This window comes from Numida meleagris, chromosome 12 (assembly GCF_002078875.1).
Source record: "Numida meleagris isolate 19003 breed g44 Domestic line chromosome 12, NumMel1.0, whole genome shotgun sequence".
NCBI classification, from domain to species: Eukaryota; Metazoa; Chordata; class Aves; order Galliformes; family Numididae; genus Numida; species Numida meleagris.
In genome coordinates, this window is record NC_034420.1 from 959,846 (window position 1) to 982,840 (window position 22,995).

A 22,995-nucleotide genomic window follows, 5' to 3' on the forward strand; every position below is an offset into this window, starting at 1 on the left:
TCTTTAACTACCACAGACAAACTTCATCTCCTTTATATCTAAATTTTAAGTGATGTTGTACTCTGCAAACCTGTTCCTTCTCTCTCCCGTTTTTATCCTTCTGGGAGCTGGAATCCAAATGCAGTTTCAAGTAGAACCAGGCAAAGGAACCAGTCAAAGCACGGGCAGCTATTTCTACTTGTTTGAAAACTTTCAGCAAAAGGACCAAATGTATTCTGGCTACATCTCTCAAACCTCCTCTTTATTAGTTGTAGGAAAACTAATGTTCTTTCTGTCACTAGAAAAACTTTATCTGTATGTTAGAAGCATGTGCTCCTGAATCAGACGCAGGCTTGATTATACATAGTTTAATAATTTGTGTGCTTCAGCCATTTGAATATCTGAAAGTTGAAACACATTTTACTTGTTCATAAATTTTAGTTATCTGTTGCATGTGGTTACTCTGCTGGTTTCTGATAAGCAATTCAAAATTGCTAGTATTTTAGGTGAGTGGCTGTGTTCGTATATATTAATGTTCATTTTTAGCTTCCCATGAAACATTTTGTTCCTCTTAGATACACCTGCATTTCTCAGAGCATTCACCCAGTTCTGGTAACTGTAGTCTGTTTCTTTCTCACTAGGACTGGGAGTAAACTAGGTATTTCTCCTCTGATGTTGGCTGCTATGAACGGCCACGTACCTGCTGTGAAACTGTTGCTTGATATGGGTTCTGATATTAACGCCCAGATTGAGACCAATCGGAACACAGCCCTCACCCTGGCCTGCTTCCAAGGCCGAGCAGAGGTGGTCAGTCTGCTGTTGGACAGGAAGGCCAATGTTGAGCACAGGGCAAAAGTGAGTATTTGAACCACTTTTCCATATAATTTACTTTAACAAGTGCATTTTTCTAAGTAGTTATTTCTTCACATTTTCCTGTAACTCTTTCAGTGTTCATCTTTCTTTTCAGTGGTTAAAAGGCAAATTAGTAGTGAAGGAGGTGGATGTTTAACAGTATGTCTTTGTTTTCTTTAAAGGTATTTGAACACAGTGTGCTGATGAAAAATTAAATTGTAGAATATCTGCATTGCCCCTGTTGATATGCAAATCTTACTGCAGAGGAGAAGAATCTGAGGACTTGTTAAATGTTCTGAAATAAATTTTTTTGTTTGCTTTGTTTAAAAATGCAAGCATCAAGGAAGATGCATTGTTTGCACTGGGGAAAAACTGACTGTTTTTTCCCATTTAATAATGAGACAGATTGCCTCTGTAGTACTGAGAAACTTTTCATGTTTAAGATTGGTGTGATATTTATCAACAGAACAGGCAGGCATATTTTTATATATGAGTGAAGTCTAGACAGGAAGAGAATTGTACTGTTATAGAGATCCTCAGTTATAACAGGTTGCTTTGTCCACATGAACAGAAGCAGTGCAATCAAGCCTTAAAAAACTTTTATGTTAGTATAGAACCCATGGCTTCAGTATTGTGACTTTCTGTGCCTCTGAAATGCTCCATAGGTCCCACATGTTGGTACTCTGGGGCAGCTTTGTTTCTCCTGCCATAAAGCAAGCTTAAGTGTTGTGTGGACTGCCAGACCAATTTCTCTAGCACAAAAGAATGTTTGGTAACTCCTAAGGCTGCTGAAATAATTGCTATGTCTTCCTGCTTCTGGAATGACTGTGGATAAAGGAAAAAGGAATATGGATAAAAGCCAGCTTTCAAATAGTCAGTTGGGCATGTTGGGAGCTAGTATTAGTTTATTTAATGGTCTGTCCAAGCAGGTGAGTTGACCTCAGATCAGTGTCAGTACTAAAGAAGGATAGATAAAATGTGTAAAGCCAATCTGGGGACATTTTCATAGAAACACTTGTCTTCATTTGCATCTGTTCTAACCTCTCCTTTAGAGATTCTTTTGCAAACCTTTGTTTTTGCTGTTGAGATGGGTTTGTGGTGGTAGTCGGTAGTTTGCCTAAGTTTGCATAAGTCCGGTGCTATGAGTTTTTTGAGACTGCTACAGGTTAGGATCCTTAACTAGATATAAGCAGCTGAGTAAACAAAAATTGAATTTCCATGTGTGGCAATTGTGTATGGTTTATCCGAAGTATATTGTATGAATTTCACATTGTGTAATTCCTTCTCATTGCACAGACTGGTCTCACACCTTTGATGGAAGCTGCTTCAGGAGGATATGCAGAGGTTGGAAGGGTTCTCCTTGATAAAGGAGCAGATGTTAATGCTCCACCTGTGCCTTCCTCAAGAGATACCGCTTTAACAATTGCAGCAGATAAGGGTCACTACAAGTTCTGTGAGCTGCTGATTAATCGGTAAATGATTTTTTTCTCATTAGCAGGCCACGTATTCTGTAGCTATATTCCTCTGTGGCAAGGCTACTCTTATTTACATTGCCTCATGCATCTTAGAGCAAAGGGAATGGGAATCTTTGGAAGTAGCATGTTGCATCTGCTCCCTACTCTTCAGTGTTGCCATAGAGTATCCTGCTACTCCAGTGTTAATTAAACTCAGCTGACAGCTGAGACCAGAGGTAAGCGAACAGTGTCTGATTTGGCAGCTCTGCATATTAATCCAGAAATTCTCACGAGCATTGCCCCACTGTCACTTGCGAGGCAAGGCCTGGAAATAACTCTTGGCTCTTCAAGCATAACCCTATGCGCAGCTAAAATCTCAAGGGGCTGTTTTGTTGTATGGATAGTCACAATGTTAATGATAAGGTAAGGGGACCTTTGATTGGTAGCTGCATAACTGTGGTGCAGTAGTCTGCATTGGATGGGCATTTGTTGCTGGGAACCAAGAGCGAGGGAGTCTTAATCCTTGTGTTACTATGGCTTAAACAGCAGATTTCAAGGACACAATTTCTCTCTCTAGCCACTAAGTTTCAGTAATTAAAGTTGTGTATCTAATTTTATTCTGAACTTTCCTTATCTTATCTTTACTTGTGTCTTATGTAATTTGATTACACTTGTACTCTTTTAGAGGAGCACATATTGATGTTCGTAACAAGAAAGGAAATACACCTCTTTGGCTGGCAGCTAATGGTGGTCACTATGATGTAGTTCAGTTGCTTGTGCAGGCAGGAGCAGATGTGGATGCTGCAGATAATCGGAAAATAACACCTCTTATGTCAGCATTTCGCAAGGTAGGACACAACTTGGTTGTATGATTCAGTGCTAAATGTTTTCAAAACAGAATTTCTCATTTGGTCTTAAATCTGACTGGTTGATTTTGAAAGAATCAACACAACAAAACTTCTGTTTCATAAAACGTCTACTTTAAAGTAATCATAATCTGTGAATCCTAGACCCTCTAAAGAGAAGAGCTAAAATGTATTTGAGAGATCACACAGATCTCATTTTTGAGAGATGAAAAACTTCTATAAAACATGTTAACTAACTCTGTAGCAGAGGAATTTATTAACTTTAGTAAAATGTCAAACAAGTCTTCAGCTTTTTTGACAAATGAAAATACTAAGTATGCTGTTATTGTCCTTCCACTACTTGTAGATAGCTTCCTAGGCAACATTTAGCTATTGTCTGTGTGGCTGCACAGTGTACCCCACCAAGTAGCGGATCCAGCAGCAGTTTGCTAGGATAACATTCAGGTAGCTCAGTTCCTTAATCAGACTTGCATTATGGAGTGGCTGGCAAGAAAGTGAGCTGGGGGTGACAGATGAGGTCTAAACAGAGTGGTCCTGACTGCTAAAAATGTAAACAGATGGCTCTGCCCTTGAGCCCAGTTAGCTGCTTGTATTTCAAATAAAATAAAATATAAATGTTCTATCAACACTGAGCAAACACTAACAACTTTTCATTCCAAACAACAGTTTACCAGAAATGTTTTTGTATATTCTGTCTTTTGCACTGAACCAAGAGATATTAAATTTGTATTTTGATGATGAATGCTATCAGTTGTATACCAGAGACTAGGATTTTCTTTGATGTTCTAGGGCCACGTGAAAGTAGTTCAGTTCCTAGTGAAAGAAGTTAACCAGTTTCCATCAGACATTGAATGCATGCGATATATAGCGACTATAACAGACAAGGTGAGTGTAACTTTGAGGGAAAAATCCCTATCCATTATTTTCAGCAAAAATATGTATGGGAAATTCTCGATTATTCAAAAAGTGAATGTATGTTTGCTCATGTGGAAAAAAAAACTCTGAATCAAACATACACATCTTTTTAATATGAAACATAAAATTAGTGTTTAGAGTCTGTTGAAATATTTTGTATGTTAATGAATGCAGGGAATCTCATGTTTTATAGAGCAAGCATCTCTCCCTTAATTCTAGTTACAGAGGTAATAAGAAAAGTTTTGCATTCCAGGACCTGTTGAAAAAGTGTCACCAGTGTGTGGAAACAATTGTGAAAGCTAAAGACCAGCAGGCTGCAGAGGCAAATAAGAATGCAACTATACTGCTGAAGGAACTAGACCTCGAAAAAGTGAGTGGAGAATTGCGGTCATCTAGCTTATTAACGTCTAAAACTGTGATTCAGAGGCAGTAATTCTTCATGCTGTGACTGCATCTACTTTCCATTGTCATGGTTTTATGATTTTTGGTTATCGGTATTCCACATCATAACATCATGTAGTGCGCCAAGAGTGCCCTAACTTGACTCTTGGTGCACTACATGATGTTATGATGTGGAATACCGATAACCAAAAATCATAAAACCATGACATCCATAGAAGTAAAGTATGTACTTCGAGTGGGAGATTAGAACTGACTTCTACTTTATCTAGCCGCTCCATTGTCCTTTTAATCATGAGTAGTAGCTTTCTTGCATTACTTCAGCACAGATAGAGTGTGAATAAGGGAGATATTCAGTCTCAGTGGCGTGATGCATAGTATGTTGTACACGGTGTGAAATGTAGTCTGCAAGTGTTTTATGGACCGGTGCTCAGTTTTACAAACTACACAAAGGAGAACTTGCCATATGAGCTGAAGTGAGTTGAAAAGGGAGTGTGAGAAGTGAAGGTTTTTTTCAGTGAGAATATTAAGTGTCCCAGACTAATGCAGAGATTTCTTAAGCAATCTGGAATGGACTCTCTTAGAATTGTTGATGAACAATTCATACAGCATTTAATTAATGAGGGAAGATTTGGACAATTTTTATGTGTTTTTTTCATCTTCCAGGTTGCTAACTCATAAACAGTCTGTCAGTTGCTATGCAAAACTATAGTATGGCATTGTTGTTGTGACTAATCTCATATTAAAAAACATAATAAAAATGAAAAAAATGAGACCGGTTAATTCTGTAATGTACTGTTGGATACGTTTTAAAGTTGTTAATCTGATCAATACTTCTGCAACATCATTAAATGGTTTTTGATAAAGGACTGAGATAATGAGGGATTTTACTGGCTTTTTCAGTAAAATTCTTTTTACAATATCTCTGTCTTGGTTGTATTTATTGTTGTTCTTCGGAAATTTTTGGAACCACCTAGTCCTGTTGTTCCATGATGTCTGTTCAGTTTCTGCATAATGCTTCAGGATGTGACAAAGTCATCCTTGTTCACCATGCTCTCTTCTCTTTTATCCCCTGCCCCAATTTGTGAGAAAGATTGGAATTACAATTGAGTCTTTGTGATAATATGTAAATATGAATACTTTTCTCCTACGTAGTCAAGAGAGGAAAGCAGAAAACAAGCCCTTGCAGCTAAGAGGGAGAAGAGAAAGGAAAAGAGAAAGAAGAAGAAAGAGGAACAAAAAAGGAAACAAGAAGAAGATGAAGAAAACAAGCCTAAAGAAACTCTAGAACTGCATGAAGATGATGATGAAGAAGAAAATGATGATGAAGGTAAAGAATGAGTGTTGATGTGGAAAAATGCAGTTGTAGAGTTGCCTTTTTAAAAGCACCTAGGTAAGGTGACCTGTTAATAAGCTGGCTGTATAGTTTCTGCCCTGGTTCTTACCCCTGGTGTAAAAGTGTAAAAGTGCTGTGTTCCTGGTAAATCTTTGTTTCTTCTTCTTTGTTCCCAAAACTTTTTCCTTCTTGGAGATTTTACAGCTGCATATAGTGCAAATAGACTTGACAGCTCAGCAGGGGCATAATCTCAACTGAAGTGTCCTCAGTCAGAGGCACTGATTTATATATTTTGTAACTTTTGTATTTTTTTTCAGTGGAGCAAGAAGTTCCTATAGAGCCTCCTAGCGCAACTACTACGACTACAATCGGGATTTCTGCAACTTCAGCTACTTTCACAAATGCCTTTGGGAAGAAGAGAGCTAATGTGGTGACTACTCCCAGCACAAATAGAAAAAATAAGAAAAATAAAACAAAAGAGACCCCTCAGAATATGCAGATAATTTTGCCAGATCAGCATATATCTCTAGCACAGCAAAAAGCAGATAAGAATAAAATAAATGGAGAGCCAAGAGGTGGTGGTGCAAGTGGAAATAGTGATTCAGATAATTTGGATAGCACAGATTGCAATAGTGAAAGTAGCAGCGGAGGTAAAAGCCAAGAGCTGAACTTCACAATGGATACAAATTCCTCTGAGCGGCGCTATGCCTCATTGCTTATCCCTTCTCAGGAAGAAAAAACGAGCACTTCAGCTTCAAAAACACCAACAAGGTGAGACTTCAGTGTTATTTCCCTGTTTCTTCAGTGTTTTGCCTATGCTGATGTAGATTTTCTGTCTCTCAGGCCTTATACCAGCTGGTGCATTCTTAGAGACCTGAGAGACTGAGCTTGCTTTCTTGTTAAACTATGTAGTCTGGTTTGCTGAATGCAGCCTTATCAAAACACTAAAGATAAAATTCTTGGTATTGCTGACTAGTTTAAACTGCTCTAGCAGAACCGACAGTTAAGTCTCTGCACTGTTTTAATAACTGTGCTAAGCTCTGAACATATTAGAGTAGATTTCAGCATAAATTTGCAGGGAATTTAAAAATTTAACTTATTAAAATATAATCACAAGTTGTCGTTACTCTGTGATTGTTTTCTTGTTTCATTATTAACTCCTTTGAATTGCCATCTCTTTGTTTTAAGGAGGGAAGAAGTTGATGACTCTGAGCATTTTACCTGCCAGGTTGATGGCCAGTTTGATTTAACCTTGTCAAGCCAGAGGTGAGAGTCAAAAGAATTCAGTGACTGTACAGGGTCCATATGAATGACTTGGAAGATCACTGAGTTGCCAGTGAAGGAGCTAATAACTATAAATAACACCAGTTTCTGAATAGGTTCATTACTCAAAACTGATAAGCTTAAATAACATCTAAATTTGTAGTCTTTGCTAAGAAATTTGCCTCTGCTAACTTTTACTTGTAAGTAGTATGAGTGTGATCTCCATATATGTTTTTTCCATGTGTTAAGGGAGGTAGGGGGCTATAGGGGCTGATCTGCCAGGACACATGGCTAACTTCAACAAGAATATAGACCTGGCATCAGAAAGCACACCAAGCAAGAGGGCTGTTGCCAGACTGATTGAGGAATATGGCTGGGAGGAGGGAAGACAGTTTGGGCTCTCAGCTTTTTTTTTTTTTCCTCCCTCCAGAATTAAAATTAAGTGCAGAACGTAGATTTGTTAGCCATCATGGTTGTGAGGATGGGGGGGAGTTACCTAAAACTCTTAGGAATGTCAGAAACTGGGTTGTCTGTATATTCTGTTTTATGAATATGAATTTGTTTTGCCTTGGACCTCTCCTGTATGACCCTCTAATGCAGAATTAACTAACTAAATACGTCAAATTCCTTAAAATGAAAAAAGGAATGGCTCTTCTGTCAGATAGAAGTACACCTAAAAACCAAGAGAGTATATAAACAAAAATTATGCAGATGTTTTTTTTTAACTTCTGCAAGTGCTCTTTACTTCTTGCATGATGCAGTCTTTCTGAAAAGTTTCTAAATTTTCTCTTCTTGTATTTCTCTTCTCTTTCAGCATAGACTTGCTGATGACAATGCTGTTATAATTGAAACATTTTCTAAATATGCCATAGATTACTTAGACCAAATCACTTTATAAGTCATTCATTGAAAGATTAGCCTTAAGTTTTAGAGAGTGCCTCTGTTTCAGTACTGTACATGAACCTGAGCACCCAGAAACACTCTTTTTGCATTCATGTAGCTAAGTTAGCCTACAAGAGTTTACCTGTTCCTCTCTTTCTGTCTCATCCAGACTTTACTCTGTTTTGTATCGCTAGCCTATTGCTACAGTTGTGTTAGTACAGGTTTTGCATACACACTTTCATGTTGAGTTCACTGGGAGTAAAATATCCTAAAATACATGTGCCGAATGCAGTTACCCATTCATAAAGTGGGGGCAGAGAGTAGAAGCACTTAACTATTTACAGGGAATCTCTAAAATAAGATGAAAAATGAAGACATTTTCAAGTACCTAGCAAGAAAGAGACATTATTATCAAAGTATTTTTTCTTAAAAATGTATTCAAAAAGGAGAGTGCATAATCTGGGTGTAACTTAAATGATTGTGTAACACTTAAAATCTGTAAAATACTTTATAAAAGGTGTCCTTGGTACTTCTAGTATTACTTCATTCCATTTAGCACTCAATTTTTTGAAGGAAGTCTGTGGACTAAAATGTAAGAAATTATTTAAGTCAGCCAACAGTTGTTCCAAGTAGAGTGGGGAAAAATAAAAGGATGAAAGTAATTCATGCTGGAAGTTCTGAGGTCCAGAAATGAACACTGTCATGCTTTCAGCTTTATTCTGTAATTTGTAATCGGCACATTTCTGTTCCCAGACTTGATGGTGAAGGTAATTCAAATTCTTTGTCAACTGCTTACAAGCCTGTTTCCCTGCCTCTGACCTCTCCAAATGTAAAGCTGAATCTCACCAGTCCAAAAAGAGGCCAGAAAAGAGAAGAAGGCTGGAAGGAAGTGGTTAGAAGGTAAAGAATTTAATTCTGTGTTTAAGAAGTGTTTCAACATTTTAACTTGTAAATTATACTCAAATACAGAATGTCTGTCAGGTTCATTTAATTATTCCACTATAATAATTAAAAAAATCCATTCCTTCTTGTCTTGCAGTGCTGTGAAAACAATTTTCTGGCCTAATTTGTAGTAACCCCTCAGTAATTTAACATCAGTATGATATGAACATTTTATTTGGCATAAGGGCTTTCCTTACCTGTGCTGTCATTGGAGTAAAAGATAAGGTATCTTATGATAGAAGGAGAAGGGAACAAATGGCAGTGAAAAAGCTCCTAGTGCAGATGATTGCTTGCAGTAAAGGTGGAGTAGATATTGGTAAAGCAGAGGACAGGTGGATGATCTCTTTGTGGCTAAACTTCATTGTGGTGACCTTGACTGCCAATTCCAATGAAAATTTTGTGACCTTAATTTGTCATTGGAGAACCTTTAAATCTACTTGTACTTCTGTAAAGCACACTCCCTTTGAAAATGTTCTGATTTTTTTTACTGTCTAGCTAATAACCACTCACTCTCATCTGTAATCATTATTATGTCTACTACTTTTAACTTGAAATAGTCATCTGGCTGTCTTGTTTTACTCCCTTTATTGAAAAGAAATGCAGCATGAACATACAAGTGTCGTGTGTTTAGGTGTACTTATAATGCCCTGCTGCTTTTCTGTTCTGCAATGGTAGTAACTGTATGTGCTCATTCTAGGGAATTTTAGGCTGTGTGCAGCATAGTTGTACAGAGGATTTAATGCATCCAGATCAGCAGAAGCCACAAAGTTGTTAATGAAAGTTTTTTTTTTTTTAAAAAAAAGGGCATTTTAATCTGAAAACTTAAACATATCCCTTAGAGAGTTGGCTCAGTCTTCTGCCTTTTGTTGCATTTAGAGTATGGTTCTCTGCTGTGACATGTCCTTGCTAAAGGTATGGTCGCAGACTGCCCACCGCTTGGTGAGTCATGCAGGCATGAAACTGTTGCAGAGGCAGCTGACTTGTCCAGTGCTGCACACAGACCCTGCCATTGACCCTGGAGCTGCTCCATCTCTCCTCCTGGGTCTCTTGAGTCCCATATACACAATCTAATTGCTTTGTTGGGTGTTGTCTGCTGTTCGGATGGAGATGCTAGTGTTCTAGAAACAGCATCTAAAACCTGAGCTTTCCTAATCCCTAGGGGATCAGGTCTAGTCACAAAGACTGTGTTTTGTACCCATGTTTGCTGTGCCCTGACTGATTGGCAAAGCATTCATCCAGCCAAAGAGCTGTTCGGTGACTGTAGCTATGTGTACAAAATGCCTGGGATCTGCATGCCTTCATCTCCTAAAGTCTCTCCCAGTCTCTACAGCAGGAATTTTTCTCCTCCTCTCTCTCTGTGAGTATCCCGCTGTGGCTAGAAGGGATGTCTATCAGAGAAGTAACCAATGAAAACATCCCATCTACCCTTGACAGGCAAGTAGGCAGAGTTTTGAAAGACCCTCCCCCTAGCAACACTCTGCAACCAACACCAATTGAGCAATTTCAGCTGCAGAGAGGAGGGCGCTGCTGTTCAGGAGCAAAAAGGTACTGTTTGGGATACTTCTAAAGGTAAAAACCACTGGGATTTGTGGGTAGGGAGGGAAGTGGTAGTGGTTGATGGGTGGGAAGGATCCTGGTTGCTGGGGCAAGCTCTTCTGGTGGAGGAATTTCTTGATTGATGGTGGCGTGGGGTTCCTTGTTGGCAGAGGTGAAAGGACACAAAAGGGACAGTTGGAGTCCTTGGTGTAATGGGATTTTCTCAAGTTAGGTGATGTTGGGAGCTTTGATTTGGGGAGGGAGCAACTGAGTTGTCTGGCTTGAGCAAGAAGCTTTTAGGGGGTGGGTGGAGAGACAAAGACCCAAAGCGTGAAACTGCCGTGGGATGAGAGCTTGGTGCATGATCTGAGTGCCTGAGAAACAATTTCCTGAGGATCGAGTTACTTGAAATTCTCAGAGTGGAATAGGTGGGTGAAGCTGGCAGCCTTTTCAGGGGGTTAGTGGTGATCTGTACATTGTCCAGAGGTGCTTGAACTGTGATCACAGTGGTTTCTGAAACCCCTTTGAATCCCCTCTAATTGTTCAATGTTTAACTACTTCTACGTATCACTAGCAAGCTGGAAAGCAGTGTATGGGCTTGAGAGGTCCAGCCTTTAAAGTCTGGGGACAGAGGTGGCCCAGAGAGACCTTGGCTGGGGTCTGGATGCAAGCATAGATCATGTTCAAAGACTTCCCTGTATTATATGCCTGCACTGACCCATCAATACCATGTGAATCAGAAAAATGCTAAAATGACTTATTTCACTTAACATGGGTGGGAGTGTTATGGCCTATAAGTGAGCCTGCTTCTGAAAAATCTGTGCTGCCTTCATAGTGGCTTCCAGCAACTCACAGAATTGCAGAACTGCACGATTTAACAGTCTGTTATCCACTGCTGTGTAGTGCCACCAGTTAAGCTTTCATATCTTGTGTAGTTTCTTTGAGGTCTGAGAGAGGTGGATACTAAAAGGGTTGTGAATGCACGTGGTAGCACAGAGCTCATCACTGGGAAGATAATGGAAAACCACCTTTGCCTAGTTATAAATGATCAAAGTAGCTAAGCCGTGGCCTTTTGTATTTGAAGCAGTGCTACTTATGTAAATTTAGGTCAATAAGCTAAGAATTTGTCTTACTTCAAAGATACGCACAGAAGATAAAATTGGAAAATGTTTCTGATGCAGTTCATGAAGCACATTTGTGATACAGCAGTGGTGGTAGAAGTGCTTCTGAAGAATCTTTGTCAGGTGCTGAGGATGATAAATAATTTGAGTTGGCGATTTTTTAGAGAGGCTCCAAAGGGTGAACAAAATATCGGCAGAAAACCACTTGCTACCCTGAAACATAAGTATATTGCTTCAGCCATATGTCAGACAATGAGGCATTTTTATGTGTTCAGAGTTTAACTGCATTTGACAGATTTGTGATCTTTGTGATATAGGTCAAAGAAATTATCTGTCCCAGCTTCTGTCGTGTCTAGAATAATGGGAAGAGGTGGGTGCAACATCACAGCAATTCAAGATGTGACTGGTGCCCATATTGACGTTGATAAACAAAAAGATAAGAATGGAGAGAGAATGATCACTATAAGGTACAGTTTTTAGAAATGAAACTCTAATTTAGTCAGAAATGTCATTTATCAAGAACTTCTCTTTGCTTTTTAAGACAAGACATACTTAGTTTCTTGGTTATAAAATAGAACTTTTATTACTGCTGCCAAGATATGCAGATGGTCTGCTTATTCAAAGTTACTTTTTGACTATGGCTATCTTAAGGATTAACTTAATGGAGTGAAACTGTAGTGGACTTGTAAATCAATGTCAAGTTGGGGCTACAGAATGTTGCACAAAATGGGGTTTCTTTTCATTAAATATAGGTATATTTGTATTTAATGTAGGGGTGGTACAGAGTCAACGCGATACGCGGTGCAACTCATCAATGCCCTCATTCAAGATCCTGCCAAGGAACTGGAAGACTTGATTCCTAAAACTCATATAAGAACACCTGCTTCGAGTACCAAATCAATCCATGCGAACTTCTCATCTGGAGTTAGTACTGCATCTGCTTCAAACAAAAACTCCTTTCCTCTTGGAGCACCGCCTCTAGTCACATCGCAGTCATCAACTCTATCTACTTTCCAGCCTACTAACAAATTAAACAAGAATGTCCCAGCAAATGTGCGCTCATCTTTTCCAGTGTCTCTTCCTCTAGCTTATTCTCATCCTCATTTTGCCTTGCTGGCTGCCCAAACTATGCAACAGATCCGGCACCCTCGCTTACCTATGGCCCAATTTGGAGGAACCTTTTCACCTTCACCAAACACTTGGGGACCATTCCCAGTGAGACCAGTTAACCCTGGCAGCACGAACAGCTCTCCAAAGCATAATAGTTCAAGTCGTGTAGGTAGTCAGAATGGAAATATTTTACAGACAGAGTCGCCTGGGTTAACGACTTCTAGTTGTCCCATTACTGTCTCTTCAGTAGTTGCTTCCACCCAGCCGCTATGTGCAACAAGTAATCGGACTCCCTCTTCGGTCAGAAAGCAGCTGTTTGCCTGTGTTCCGAAGACAAGTGCTGCAGCAGCAGCAATCTCAACTGTGACAAACACGTGTAGCACTCTGCCTTCAGCTTCCTCTGCACCCCCAAACAATGGGCAAGTTCCTGCAGCATTTCTGCCCTCTAATGCTCCACAAACGCAGCATTCTGCACTTAAAGCAGACTCTTTCTCAGCTGTCTCAGCACCCAAAGAGAAAGTGTCAACACCAGACCAGCCTGTTGGAAATACGTGCACACCATCTTCTGTTGCAGGTAGTTCCAGTATGTCAACTAGCAGCAATTCAGGAGTCATTGAAGCTCACCCATCTAGCAGCCCTGCACCTCTAACGAATGCCCAAGATGAAATACTACCAGCCAGCATGTCAGAAATGAGTCCTTCTATGTCAATGCCTGTTTCTTCCAGCTCAGAACCTGCTCCTTTAAGCTTAGCATCACCCAGGTCGGTTGTTGCAGATAATCAGGACAACAGTAACTTACCTCAAGTACCTGTACCAGCACCTCGAGTTACTCACAGGATGCAGTCCAGAGGTTCTTTCTATTCAGTGGTACCAAATGCAAACCTACATCAAGATCCTCAGTCTATATTTGTTACAAATCAAGTTCCCTTAACACCTTCTCAAGGTCCACCTGCTGCGGTGCAGCTTTCGTCAGCCATGAACGTTATGAACGGTTCTCAGATGCACATTAACCCAGCAAATAAATCATTGCCTCCTACCTTTGGGCCAGCAACTCTCTTCAATCACTTCAGTAGTCTTTTTGATAGCAACCAGGTGCCCTCTAACCAAGGATGGGGTGACTGTCCACTCTCCACCCGAGCAGCAGCTGACCCATCTTTCACTGTTCAGTCTACCTTTCTGAATAACTCTGTGCTAGGACACGTGGAGAACGTGCATCCTGACAACTCCAAGGCTCCTGGTTTCAGGCCACCTTCGCAACGGGTTTCTACTAGTCCTGTAGGTAAGTCACTAAGATCACATACTGGGGTGAATTTTTTTCTACAACACTTCTGTTTGAAATTGTTTGAGAAATAGTTTACACATTACGGTTATGGAATACTAGATGACTTATTTTTGTCCATTTCTTTTTTCTGCAGCTCTTCTAGAATATTAGTTGTTGGGAACATTGTAGACATTGTGTTGTTTCTCCTAGGAGGAGGGATGTGTCTCCCTATTTGGGGAATTTATAGCTTTTGAGTTGGAGTGTAATGTGTTGTCAGGTGATACTGAACCTGAAACAGCCAGACCAGAACTTTCAACAGGTTCAGCCTAGCTGCAGGAGTGACTGCATGTAGTTGTTCAATATTTTCACTGTCTGAGATTCTAGCTGGACTATGAGAGATTCCTTTTTTTCTCTGTGTGACCTGATCTGATAGGCCAAAGGGTGATTTTGCTGCATTTTTCTAGGATTTTGATAAGCTTATGTGCTTTGGGAAACTGGTGGGCTTCTGCATGGTGTCTTATTAGGAAGCTATTGTCCTTCAGCTGTTAAGTGTAGTAGTTCAAGCTTACAAGTTTTTAATTGAAGTGGGCTAGAAACACAGTGAACTCTCTGCCCTGCTGTGCTCTGCCTAGGGGATTATTATCATGTTAGTGATGATAATAATGCACGTCTCTGGCTGCATCCATTTGGCTGGTAGGAACTCTCAAGAGGTCCCCAGCTGTACTCCATTCTCCCCTTTCTTCTTGCTGAAGTGCATTTATAGTGCCTTGTAGCTGGATAGCTGGAGAGGCTTGCTTTGAAGTTGTCTTCCACACCACGTGGTGGTGTTAGATGATTCAGCTGATGTTTCAGGGCTTGAATGCTGAATTTGGACACTTCAATGGTTTGACCTTCAGACTAAAGGAGGAGGGGACATTGGAAAGATGTGGTAAGGAAAAGGGTTTTTAGTATTCCCATTCATTCAGTGAATTTAAAAACATTCATGGTTTCTGAAAACCAGATCACTTCTCTCAGACTAGGTTTAACCATGAAATCAAGATGTTTGCTATGACTATAGTTTTCTCGGGTGTTTAATTTGGGCTGTATAACTGCATTGCAAAGCACATGAGTACCCAGACTTCTTAGACCGTGTCTGTTCCCAGCGCAGTAAGCAGAACTAGTTGTAACTGGGACTTCAGGGGGTGAAGTAACTGGGCCTTGTTCATCATATGTCTGCTGACAGAAGAGTTGGCAGACCCTCCTCAGTAGACTCCAGAATCAGTGGCTCATTGGAATACCCTGCCCTGGGGAAGGAAGGTTATGCCAAATTCTGACTGGCAGGAGTTAACTGATTTGTCAGGTTCTCTGCTGACTCGCAATGTCATTCTAATTAATGCTACTTTTGATCACCCTTATTTCAGAATCTATCAGATCTGCCTTATTTCAGAAGAAGGGATTTGTGGGAACTGAAGGAGAAGGGGGTGTTTGAAAGGTGTGATAGTGAGGAAAGAAGTGAGGGCAGGAGACTGAGGACCCTTCCAACGCCTTGACCCTTAGACCAGGAGTGTGGTCCTCCAGTCTGCCTGTCCCTTCTTCTCGCTGGGGCTTCACAGATGAATAGGCCTTTCCAGTAGGCTCAGCCTTTGAGGTGGGATGAACTGAGACTGTTTTGGATGTTTTTCTTAAATTTTAGTGGTAGGTTTTGTGTGATTTCAAGGAGTGCTTACATGTGCTTTGGCCTAAAGCAGTGTTATGGCCACAGAGCAGTTTGGGCCTTGCTTGGTAATTCAGTATGCCTTTATATAGAGAGAGCGAATAGTGACGGTCATCAAAACAGACACAATCCTCTAATCTCTGGATGTGACTCTACTCTTGGAGGAGAGGTTTCTTTTATGCCTGTCTTGTACAGTTGGGCTGTAGGAAATCTTTCTGCAGATTAGCACCTCTTAGTAATCGCCTCTAAGTTGATGTAGAGATGTAGTCTAATTTGATTATGCACCAGAACAGTTTTTTCTTAAGTGTCACTTTAATGTAGAATTTGTGTTCTCTATTCTTGGGTAAGCGCTATTGGAACTTGAGTTGTCACTGATTCACCAGTTTGAGGCACAGATACCTGTGCACACATCCTTACTGCTTGTGGTTCTGTTCTGGCAATGGCCTGTTGTCCCATGTATACCTTCAGAGCTCTTGTCCTAGCAGCTTGCAGATTGAGGGCGGAGCCTGATTGTTTGGAGAAATTTTAGGGTGACCAGAAGTCTGCTTTTTCCTCTATTTTTAAGAAGGGGTTTGAGAACTTGCTTGTGTTAAAAGGTACTACAAACTTGATATCAGCCATCTGAAAAAGCAGTGCATGACCATGGATTTGCAAGAGGTGGCTGGGCTCCCTATTTCGCATGGATTCACTAAGTATTGCTACTGATATTCTCTAAAGCTGGAGTTAGCCCTTGTAGTTAAGAGATTTCTGCAGGAAGAGCCTGGGGGCTTTGATGAACTGAATTTTGAGCCGATTTGTATGAGGCTGGTGCACCAGTCTCTTAAAGCCTAAGTGTGCTTTTTGAGCATAATAAGGAGTCTGACTTCGAAGTGCAAATTGTTTTAGTGTTAAAACATCTGCTTGCACTTACAAATACATAAATAGAAGGCTCATTACTGAGATCAAGATTTTGTAAGTCATTGTTCGTAGAAGCCGTTTTCAATATTGAACAAAGCTTTTTCATCCAGTTGAACGAAAGGCAAGATAAAAATAGAAAATGTTAGAAAATGTTCTTAACAAATTGAAAAATCACTACTCTGAGTTTGTGCATCTTTGGCTGTTTCACTTTCCTCAACCTCTTAAAAATACAGTGCACTGCTGAAACTGCCTTGGTGGTAGTCATCACGCTTGGAAAGCTGTTCCCCTGTCCTACCAAGCACACAAGAGGCACAGTTGGGCATCTTACTTCTGCAGAAGAGCTATTTTTGTCAGAATCTGTACATTGCTCTGTTTAGGGAACGGGCAATCCTCATGGGCCTCAGCTCTGTTAACCCTTTTGTACAAGATGTAGAGTTCTTGAAACTCATTCTCTTCAGTGGTTTGCCAGCCAGCTGGAAGCCAGTCTTTGATTTGCAGTGGCATTCATGGCCATGGAGGCCTTCTGACTGCTTCTAATGTAGTGCCACACGTGGAGGGTTAGCAGGAGCATCCCATTGGTAGCTTGGTGACAGGTGTATGGGAAGGGCCCTTGGCTGGAGATGCTGCAGTCCACTTATGGCAAGGTGTGCTGGAGACCTGCCACCCTAGGAGGGAACGGTCAGTTGAGCCATGTGTGGCGGCAGCCTGCACAGGCCTCAGCAAATTCCTTCGAGCTGTGCACTCTTACACTAGGCTGTAGTCATTCATGCTGTGGCAAACCGTGGAGGAGTGAACCCCCAGAACAGGGGCTCCCTCTTCTAAGCACTCCGTATTCTGTCAGTGGTGGTGACTTACCTTTGTATTTCCCCTTCTCTGTAGCAGAGACTTTAAACAAATCTTTTGGGTAGGGCTAGTGATAAAAACACTACCTCCAAAAGCAGCAAATCATTTGTTAATGTGAGCAGGTTGGATCTGCCTCTTCTAGAGGCAGTAAATTGAGGTCATTTGGTTGATATGTTTTTCTGCTGCTTTTAATAATGGGGAAAAGGCATGGCTTTCAGTAAAGTATCCAGGAGATGAATGGTGCATCTGTAGTTTGACCTAAGCCATTGCCTGTTAGCAGTGGTGCTTTCAGACTTCGAGGGTGAAAGAAGGGATGGAGTTTCAACCTTGCTCTGTGGCAATACAGGCTGGTCCTGGTTGTGGTCATCCTGAAATGTTTAAATGGTATTGAAACTAGTCTTGTTTTATAAGCCCTTGAAACTAAACCCAGAACAGAGGTAAACATATGGCCATACCTGCTTCTACTTTTTTTTTTTTCTGGTCACAATGTGTGATTAAAAACTTTTTACAGTATTTTGGAAAAGTGCTTAAAAGCTTTGGCTTGTTCAAAAACTGTAATTTCTCTTGCTGATTCATTTTTGTGAGACTTGAAACTCCATCTTTTCCTTTCCCTCATGAGCTTCTGTAGAAAGCAGCCCCTCTTCTGTTTCGCTGGTATCATCAGCCCTGTTTCCTTGGAACACAGTGTGCTCTGACTGACCTATTTGTGAACGTAACTAGATGGCAGAACTGTGCTGCAGTGAGACTTTCTTGGTGTTTGATCCCTCAGAGCTTTCACAGAACCCTGTATTCCTGTTTGACTTGTGTGGCTCTTTGGTAAAGAAGGATTTTTGCCACTGCCCAGTTTTCCTTTTGTAACTTCCATGCTAGCATTTCAGTTCCTTTCAGTGACTGAAGAGATGGCTTTTTCTTAAAACTTGAGGCAAAAGCAGAGATCATACAGAAATACTTTCTACTGGTTTCTGTCTGAGGGAGAATCGTGCAGCTGTAAAATGAAATGATACCCCTGAAGGTGATGAGATGCTTTAATTATATTAAAGCACTAGCTCTCTCTGGTGCTTTGAAGCAGGTTCCCAAAGAGATATATTTAATGAAATTTATGTTTATTTCAGGCTTACCCTCTCTAGATCCATCCAACAGCTCTACAACTTCTTCTTCAGGTCCTTTGACAGGCTTTTCAGCAAACATGCAAGGAGCACGGGTTTACCTTCAAGGGCCAGCACCTGTTGGGACTCCCAGCTTTAACAGACAGCATTTTTCACCACATCCTTGGACAAGCGCAACAAATTCATGTAGGAACTTCATGGGTCTGTCTTAGTTAACTGTAAATTCTTAGCTATTGTCTTTAGTAGATTTGTAACTTGAGGGGAATTTAGACAGTTATGCACACAATGCTTTCCAATTGTGTTTAGTAGTTGTGAGAATGCCATGCCAATCACACTTTACTATTTTGTTTCTTAATAAGTAAAATGCCACTAGACCTGGTAGCATTTCTAAAGGCTATTTGGGGAAAAAAATTGGTCATTGTAGGTTCTAATAGGAGAAGGCATGAAGTTGTGGGGGAGTGGAGGTGATTATAGCAAGCTGCAGATTCCCCTCTAAACGAGTGTAATGTTTGGGGAACATGTCATGTTTATCATGATTTGAAGTTATACTTCCTTTTTTTTGTTTTTATTATTTATTTTAAATTGGCATTCTGGAATTTTCTTGTTAAGTCAGAATATCCTAATATCTTAATGCATCATCCAAGGTGACATAGAGGTTTCCTCCTAACAGTGAGAACATGGAAGTAGCTTTACAGAGAATATGGGTCTTTGGTTTAGAGTCTTAAATGAGAAGACTTTTCATGTCACTGCATGCAACTTCATTGTCACTCTGAGCTTAAGAAGCAAAATGTATAAATGAGCGCTCAAAAGAAATTGATTTTCTCAGAAAGAGTCAGTGACGCTTCTGAAGTTGGTTAAAGTTATGCTCTTATGTTATACATTTGGCTTTGAGAAGCTGTCTTTTAATTTCTCATCTGCTAGAGGTGGTAGATACCAAAACCAGGCTGCTTTGATATTTATGGTATCTTGGCTGATTTTTTATGTCTTCCTGAAACTCTTCCATGTTTCTTATTCTTTCTTGTAGTTATTTTAGATGTACTTCTATGTCATGAGACTATTACAGTTCTGGCAGCTGAAAGCATTTGTGTTAATGTTCATTCTAGAGTTAAAATAAGATTTAAACAGAACTTCTGTGAAAGTCTGAAGAATGTTTTTTTGGGGGAAAAAAAAGCCTTTAAAACCTTTTTATCATTTGTCTTGAGATAACATTATGGAGATAGAAAGGGTAGCATTTACTGTCACTAATTTCTGTGGGTTTTTTGTGTGATTAAGCAAAATAAATTCTTTTTTCAGCAGGTGAATCTCCTATTCCATCAGTTTCCTCAGGATCATCTTCACCCCTTTCAGCTGCTTCTGCACCTTCTAACTTGAGCCAGCCAAAAACGGGTAACACGAATCAAGATCGAAAGGTACCCCCCCCCATCGGGACAGAAAGACTTGCTAGAATTCGACAGGGAGGATCTGTCACTCCTACGCCCTTAGGAACTAACTTTACTGCTCCGGTTGGTCATAGTGGCATTTGGTCATTTGGAGTTAACAGCGTATCTGGTAAGTCTATTTTTCATGGTCTGGAATAGCTTTAAGAAACTTGTGGGGCCTTTTGAAAATACACCTTTGAAAAGGAAGTTGGAAAGAGAGAGGTGGATGTACTGTACCCTAGAAGGAAAACCAGTATCAAAATTGTGTAATTTCAGGGATATCATCAATGCAAATGTTGTGATTTTTGCTCCTAACATAAATGATTCTCAGTCTAGATCATTTGCATGAGTACACTTGTAAACCCTGAAAATATTTCAAAAGTGTTATATTAAAGTCTATTGAATGAAGAGAATTGTAACCGTAAACAACTTTTACTTATTAAGGGAGTCCATCTCCAGGTCTGAACCTCGGCATCAAAGGATAACTGTCTTCCTCCAAGCTTTTAAGCTTGTTGTTTGCAAACACTTTAAAAGCTGTGGTGCAGCTAATACACCTAGAAATGCATAGTTGTGAATGCTGATTTTACACTGTTCTCCTCATGGCTCTTGAAGAGCATTGGGATTGGGTAACTTCTCTTCCAGGCAGCTCCAGTTTAGAAAGAATGACTTGAAAACAGTTGAAAGGTTTCTGGTGGAAAGGAGGATCTGCAGCATTTGAGTTGTAATTGTTTCTATTGGTAGCAAATGTAACAAATACAGAATCATTAAATATTTTTTTCTTTTTTTAGTGAAGTCCTAGATACTGTCTGTAACTTGAGTGTCTTAGTGTTGCTGTTTTTTCAAGAGAAGCTTGTATATGCTCACAAATGGTGTTTGGAGGTTTATCAGATATGGTTCTACTGTGGATAACTGAAATTTGAAGTTAATAGTAATCTCCATAATCTCCATGCTTGTCTGGAGGATCAAGATGAATGTGCATGGAGATGGCATGTCTGGCGCTTCCCTGGTCTTACTTGATCCTCTTTCCTTTTTTTGTCCCTGTTGTAAGTGTAACATTTTGTGTATTCCTACCGTAATGGCAGGTACAAAAAGGAGGATGTGGGAGCTGACGTGAAAGTGTGTATCTAGCCAGCCTTACCTGATGTGCTTTCTGCAGCTTCCCCATTAGAGGCGTGATGCTAGGGATAACACTTGTGTGTTTGCTTTGTAAAGTGTTAATAGTCTAAAAATCACAGGTATATTTCTATTATGTGTCCGCTACGGGGAGCTCTGCCTGCTCTTGCATAGAGCAGAGCTCTAAAAATCTTCACCTCTGTTTTCTGGAAGCCTTTGGATTTGTGGAGGTGCATGCAGCTGTACACACTCAAGCTCAAGAGTGTCTTCAGCCAAATCTAATAGTCCATTTTCAATCTTGTTCTTTCCAGAAGGCTTGTCAGGTTGGTCTCAGCCTGTAATGGGAAACCATCCAATGCATCAGCAGTTGTCAGACCCGGGCACGTTTTCTCAGCATCAGCCAATGGAGAGAGATGATTCTGGAATAGTGGCTCCCTCAAACATTTTCCACCAGCCGATGCCAAACAGTTTTGTGGATTTTTCTAAAGTAAGTCACAGAGGGATGAGTTTTGGCTGTTGAATGACAAATTACTTCTTTATTGGAAGGATGATGTGGGCAGTTTAAGCCCAAATCCTACAGATTGGGTTCTTGATGCTTCTTTTCTGCGATTGGTTCGGAAAATAACTGGAAAATTTGGGTAATGTGGGAGTTTCACTGTACTTCTAGACATAAGGAGTCTGTAGCATCGATGCTGAGAGACAGATTTACTCTGTGTGCAAGTGTGTTTTCTGTTTTCCCTGTTTACACTGTATGTCTATGTCTCTTCTACCTTTTCTTACCATAATACTGTCAATGGTTTATGGGCTGGTTCGGCTTGGTTCCATGACTAATGAGGCGGGGGACCCACAGACCCATGCCCCAGGAAAGGGAAAAGGGAGAAAAGGTAGGGAGATGGGCCTGAGAACAAAACAGAGGCAACGATCTGAGGAGAAACAAAGTAATTTACTAAATAAGATACCAGAATGCAAAATAACACAATATAATACAGTATAATACAATTTAAGCTAATAAATCCAATAAAATCATAGAATCATGGAATTAGCTAGGTTGGAAAAGACCTACAAGATCATCCAGTCCAACCATCCACCTACCACCAATAACCCCACTAAACTATGTCTCTCAATGCTATATCTAAACGTTTCTTGAACACCTCCAGGGACGGTGACTCAACCACCTCCCTGGGCAGCCCATTCCAGCGCCTGACCACTCTTTCAGAAAAGCAGTATTTCCTAATGTCCAGCCTAAATCTCCCCTGGTGCAACTTGAGGCCGTTCCCCCTCATCCTGTCGCTAGTTACAAGAGAGAAGAGGCTGACCCCCAGCTCACTACAAATGAGAGAGAGTGTTCAAAATTAAGGTGGGCTTTACTCTAATGCCGACGGTGAGATGGCTGGGGAGCGAGATGCTGCCAGAACGAGAAGACGAGAGGAGAAGAAGGGTCTCGTGATCTGCAAACAGTTTTTATCTTTCCCTTTGAACAGAAATGGTAACAGAACAGCAAAGTCCTCTGGGAAATGTAGTTCTTCTTCTCTTCTGAGAACCAGGTACCCAGAACCATCCACAATTCATGGAACTGGAGCATTAGCTCTTTAACTCCCAGTGCACTTACACGATGTTATGATGTGGAATACCGATAACCAAAAATCATAAAACCATGACAAATACCACTTTCATCCTAGTATTGTCTTCCTGACTAGAAAGGATGCTCAAGCTCAGAGGTGCACTTAAACAAAACCAGAATTTGCGGATTGCAGATGTTCCCCTGTCTAGGCACTATCCATCAATCTTCAGTTTCTTTTGTGAGAGACTCAGTCACTTGGAAATGATAGCATAAGGCTGGCTGAGTGCTAGAGCCTGATTAAAGGTAGAAACTATGTTTTTGAATGCCACAAGCCTTTCTTAAGGATGTGACAGGATGAAAAAAACGCTTGCAAGTCTGCCCCTTGTGTATTAACACTGGAAGATAGCTGGAGGCAGACCAGCGTAGCCAAGACATAATCAGCTCAGCC

General features: G+C 40.5%; 1 protein-coding gene across 9 annotated transcripts in view; it reads left to right on the forward strand.

The window, feature by feature from the left end:
- The window catches only part of LOC110405123 (ankyrin repeat and KH domain-containing protein 1), a 112,348-nt gene that overhangs the window by 84,357 nt on the left and 4,996 nt on the right, over nucleotides 1-22,995 (forward strand). For 3 of the 9 annotated variants that reach the window (XM_021410093.1, XM_021410099.1, XM_021410097.1), the window contains 15 exons: nucleotides 621-834; nucleotides 2,128-2,303; nucleotides 2,971-3,133; nucleotides 3,941-4,036; nucleotides 4,320-4,436; nucleotides 5,621-5,795; nucleotides 6,119-6,572; nucleotides 6,990-7,067; nucleotides 8,700-8,846; nucleotides 10,323-10,433; nucleotides 11,863-12,012; nucleotides 12,319-13,934; nucleotides 18,462-18,656; nucleotides 19,749-20,003; nucleotides 21,298-21,473. In XM_021410093.1, the coding sequence (XP_021265768.1) occupies nucleotides 621-834; nucleotides 2,128-2,303; nucleotides 2,971-3,133; nucleotides 3,941-4,036; nucleotides 4,320-4,436; nucleotides 5,621-5,795; nucleotides 6,119-6,572; nucleotides 6,990-7,067; nucleotides 8,700-8,846; nucleotides 10,323-10,433; nucleotides 11,863-12,012; nucleotides 12,319-13,934; nucleotides 18,462-18,656; nucleotides 19,749-20,003; nucleotides 21,298-21,473 (4,123 nt within the window). The remainder of the gene's footprint in view (nucleotides 1-620; nucleotides 835-2,127; nucleotides 2,304-2,970; nucleotides 3,134-3,940; nucleotides 4,037-4,319; nucleotides 4,437-5,620; nucleotides 5,796-6,118; nucleotides 6,573-6,989; nucleotides 7,068-8,699; nucleotides 8,847-10,322; nucleotides 10,434-11,862; nucleotides 12,013-12,318; nucleotides 13,935-18,461; nucleotides 18,657-19,748; nucleotides 20,004-21,297; nucleotides 21,474-22,995) is intronic. The other 6 variants (XM_021410094.1, XM_021410101.1, XM_021410095.1 and 3 more) reach the window with 4 other exon arrangements.